This window comes from Bos javanicus, chromosome 15, assembly GCF_032452875.1.
Source record: "Bos javanicus breed banteng chromosome 15, ARS-OSU_banteng_1.0, whole genome shotgun sequence".
Taxonomy (NCBI): Eukaryota; Metazoa; Chordata; class Mammalia; order Artiodactyla; family Bovidae; genus Bos; species Bos javanicus.
This window is the reverse complement of record NC_083882.1, coordinates 49,378,379-49,383,168: the sequence shown is the minus strand read 5'-3', so window position 1 is coordinate 49,383,168 and position 4,790 is coordinate 49,378,379. Positions and strand designations below refer to the sequence as shown.

The 4,790-nt window shown below is 37.7% G+C and overlaps 1 protein-coding gene across 1 annotated transcript; it reads left to right on the top strand.

The window, feature by feature from the left end:
- Positions 1-3,593: 3,593 nt before the first annotated feature.
- Positions 3,594-4,580, top strand: LOC133261006 (olfactory receptor 52D1-like). Its single transcript, XM_061439614.1, has one exon. The coding sequence runs from the start codon at positions 3,594-3,596 to the stop codon at positions 4,578-4,580; it is 987 nt and encodes a 328-aa protein (XP_061295598.1).
- Positions 4,581-4,790: the final 210 nt, after the last annotated feature.

Genomic DNA, 4,790 nt, shown 5'->3' with positions numbered 1-4,790 from the left:
ATTTTTAGAGTTCTTTCTGTATTTGGGAAATGAATTGCTTATCAGATATATGGTTTACTACTGTTTCTCTAATTTTCTGGTTGCCTATTAACTCTGGTGATAGTGTCCTTTGATATAGAAAAGTTTTCAATTTTGGTGAAGATCAGTTTCTCTAGTTTTACTTTTGTTACTTTTGTTTTAGTGTCATATCCAAAAATTATTGTCAAATCTAGAGATATAGAGTCTCCCAGTGGAAGCTAAGGCCATGGAAGTCTCTGACAGAATCTGGAACCATAGAGTAGATGCAGCTGAGGAAAGTGAGAAATAGGGAGAAGTTTTTTGGCTTTTCCCTCCTTTCCCGAATATCTTCCTGCCCATCAACTCTTTGAACAAACTTAGAGTAAATATAAATTATCTGTGATCCTGGGACACATAGCTGGTAAAGTTCACCTGTTGCAGGGAGGAAGCCAATTCTAACTCCATGTTAGAGACTGTTTCTTGGACTTGCTTTTCCTTGCTTTAATAATGCCTAATAGCTTGCCTCAGATGACCCTGCCCCAATGCCTGACTGTAAACTAAAGTGCCTTTGTTCAGTTCATAGAGAGCTAATCTGTCCCTGCCCTGTGAATATAAGAGATAAGCACACCCCATCCAAAGGTTGGCCATTCCCTTAGAGATATTTTGCAAGACTAAAGACCCTTTACTTCCCAGCAGCCTCTGCCTCTCCATTCTGTCTTTTGACTTTATTTCCGTGTTGCTTTCTCTCTGACTCTACAAAAGAACCTGGCATCCAGACCCTGATGAGATGGTTATTTTGAGGCACTAGCCTACCATTTTTTCAGTCAGCTGGTTCCCCCTTGTCTCAGCACCTTGTCTCTCGGATTCATTGGCCTATCGTACAGAGAGCAGAGCTAGCTTGGACTCAGTAACACACTGCTCCTGATATTTATAGAACAGAAGAAAAGGATGCAGAGGAACATCTGTAGGAAAGCATATCAAATCTTTGCATAACATTCCAACCAAAACTGAAATAGGGATGCTCCTGTACATGAAAATAATGCATATCTTTTATTTGATCAAATAGATAAGTCTAGGGGGATGCAGATATAGGAACATGGCTAAGTGATGTCATGGAGTTCTAATTGTTTTTCAGAGGTAAATCTGATTCAGGTGAATTACTTAAGAATACCCAGAGGCAGGTGGGGATATTACAGTGCTTACCCTGATTAATTCATAAACATGTTCCTCTATATCTTCAACTTCTTCTAGCTCTCATCACATAGGTTGTAAGAAAGCATTTAGTTCACTGCACTTGCGTGTACTTTAGGCACAATAAATTATCCTATTAGTCCTGTAGTAGAGGCCATATTCTATTGATTTTTAAGCTCAGAGCTCAGGTAACAAGGAGACCACAAAACTGAGTCCCTCCAAGAGACCAAATTGTGCTTGGAGACACTTGGAGAGATTAGTGAAACTGCCTACAACCAGACAGCATTCTCAGGAGAGGCTCTTTATAGGATATCCCTGTAGCCCTAAGGTCCCCCAGGATAGGAAGTTTAATGGCACCTGCTGTAGATATAGTAAATATGCTGGGACTCAGTCTGAGAAGTGAGATCATCTGGTTAGAGGTAGGATAATCTGGTTATGGGCAGGAGAGTTGTGACTGAGGTGGAAAGAACAAGTTCAGTGCTTCTACCAGAAGGGAATGCTGGAACCTAGGTTAAACATTCTAGGTTAAGTCCTAAGTCCTAGAACCAGTGTGCTTCTCTGAAAGATGGCTCAACTTCTTATTAACAAAAGTAATGTAGAAGAAAATTAAGTTAAATATTTAACCTGTGATAATTTTTGTTAACCTAGCCCTAGTATTTAATCCTGAACTATATTGGTCAAAACCTCATTGTTTTAATGAAACTTTTTTATTCAGACTAATAACTAAACTTTTTTATTCAGATGCCTCATATTATATGAGCTCATGATAACACTAATACTGGAACCAAAATAATGACTTACCAATTTAAAATTTAGTATTGTTAGAATAACTTTCCAAAATAATCATTCAAGCTTTCAAGATGCATGCTTTCTGGTCAGATAATATCTGGGAGCCAAAAGTTGTATTTACAATTTTACTTGGTATATGTGGAATCTAAAAGAAGGGTACAAATGAACTTACCTACAAAATAAAAAATAAAGTTACATATATATATATATACATATAAATTACCAGAGAGTCAGTGAGTGGAGAGGGATAAATTGGGAGATTGGGATTGATGTATACCCACTACTGTATATAAAATAAGTGACTAAAAGGACCCACTGTATAGCACAGAGAACTCTACTCCATACTCTGTAATAGCCTATATGGGAAAATAATTTAAAAAGGAGTGTGTGTGTGTGTGTGTGTGTGTGTGTGTGTGTGTGTATGCTGCTGCTGCTGCTAAATCACTTCAGCCATGTCCGACTCTGTGCGACCCCATATATGGCAGCCCACCAGGCTCTCCGTCCCTGGGATTCTCCAGGCAAGAACATTGGAGTGAGTTGCCATTTCCTTCTCCAATGCATGAAAGTGAAAAATGAAAGTGAAGTTGCTTAGTCGTGTCCGACTCTTCGCGACCCCATGGACTGCAGCCTACCAGGCTCCTCTGTCCATGGGATTTCCCAGGCAAGAGTACTGGAGTGGGTTGCCATTTCCTTCTCCAATGTGTGTGTGTGTGTGTGTATGTGTGCATGTGTGTATAAAATTCCCTTTACTATACAGCAGAAACTAACACAACATTGTAAATCAACTATACTCCAATATATATTTTTAATTAAAAGTTAAAGAAGTAACAATTTTCCTTGGAAAGCAAAAAATCAACTTCATGTGTATTATATGACCGAAGAATATATTATACATCTTCTGGAAGAATTTGACTTGGTCGTTTATAATAGAGCACAAATATCTAGTAACCTGAACACCCATGTTTTCTAGACATAGTCATTTTCTCTACTGGCTTATCTTTGTAAATTAATTTTTTCTAACCATTCAAGTTGGATGATTTTATGAAATTTATCAACTCATTGACTTGTTTTTCAATATAAGATCATTTTTATTCACACCACTTCATTGCCTCCAGTTGTCCTTTAGTATTTCTCAAGTCTCCGTTTCCTTTTATCTATAAGCCCTATCATTGGGAATGTGGTAAGAGAAGTTAAATATACAAATGTCTGATCTCATCCGTGATGGCTGGACTTTTACTTTTTTTGAGTGTTTAAAATGGTAGAAAGTTATATCTCCATTTTTACCAATATATCAGTTATTAACTTTATAGTGCTATACTATGATTAAAATGTATCTAGCGAACTGGACACTTCTGAAAAAAAAGTCAAGGGAGATCGAAAAAAGGAAAGAGAATACCTTTGTACAATTTTTTTGTCTGTCCCAAAGCATAGTTCCATGCATTTGATGAATTGAAATATTGTATTACTGAAGAAATCCTTCAATAGCCAGTTGTATGTCACTGGATGTCAGTGTCTTTTCCAACACATAACAATTAAAATAATTGGTCTTCGTGTTTTTGTAATCTTTGTTTTTTTCTTAATTTGGATAGGACCGTGGCATACTCATTTTTTGGATAATGCTAGACTACAACAGGAGCAACCTTAAACTTAACACCTTCCTGCTACTTGGCATTCCAGGATTGGAGGATGCCCACCTATGGATCTCCATCCCCTTCTGTCTGGTCTACCTACTGTCACTGACAGGAAATGTTGCTCTTTTATTAATTATAAAGACAGATCGCAAGCTGCACGAACCTATGTACCTCTTTCTATGCATGCTCTCAGTTGCTGATTTGATGCTTACTTCTTCTACACTTCCCAAGATACTCAGTCTCTTCTGGTTCAATGACAGAGAGATCTACTTTGAAGCCTGCCTTACTCAAATGTATTTTATCCATTCTCTATCTACTATGGAATCTGGGTTTATCTTGGCCATGGCTTTTGACCGATTTGTAGCTATCTGCCACCCCCTAAGACATTCCACTATCTTAACACCCGCAGTGATTGTAGGCTTGGGTTTGCTTATTGTCTTCAGAGGAGCTGTACTTCTCAGTCCACACCCCTTTCTACTAAGATGGCTTTCCTACTGCAAAACTAATGTCATCTCCCATACTTACTGTGAGTTTATGGCCCTGATAAAACTGGTTTGCTCTGAGACCAAAATTCGTAGAGCCTACAGCCTAATTGTGGCATTCCTGACAGGAGGATTGGATTTCATACTGATCATCTGTTCTTATGTCCTTATTCTTTTCACAGTCTTCAATCTCCCATCCAAAGCTGCCTGCCTCAAGACCTTGAGTACCTGTGTCTCCCATGTATGGGTCATTTTGGTGTTTTATACACCAGCTTTTTTCTCTTTTCTCACTCATAGGTTTGGTCACCACATTGCTCCACCTGTCCACATTTTTATAGCCAATATATACCTTCTCATTCCACCCATGATGAATCCTATTATTTATGGTGTTAAAACCAAAAGAATCAGGGATGGATTCCTTAAATTCTTAACAATCAAATGTGTTCAACTTTGCAAAGTTTGTGAGTCCCCAGATCATCAACAGAGATAAGGGTTTTATTAAACAGGAAATGTTGAAAATGAATCAGCATTACCTTGAAGTGAAAAACTTTTCAGCTAAATCTTGGATTCATACAAGCTAGAAAGCTTGGTAAGTATATTGATTTCAGTGAGATTAGCAAATATCAAAGATACATAGAAAGTAAAAAAACTAGAGCAAAGTGTTTAATTTTTATTATTTTTCTTTCCAAGCTAGTATTTG

Excerpts from the sequence above, each read along its gene's own strand:
- LOC133261006 (XM_061439614.1), top strand. The coding sequence starts at position 3,594 with ATGCTAGACTACAACAGGAGCAACCTTAAACTTAACACCTTCCTGCTA.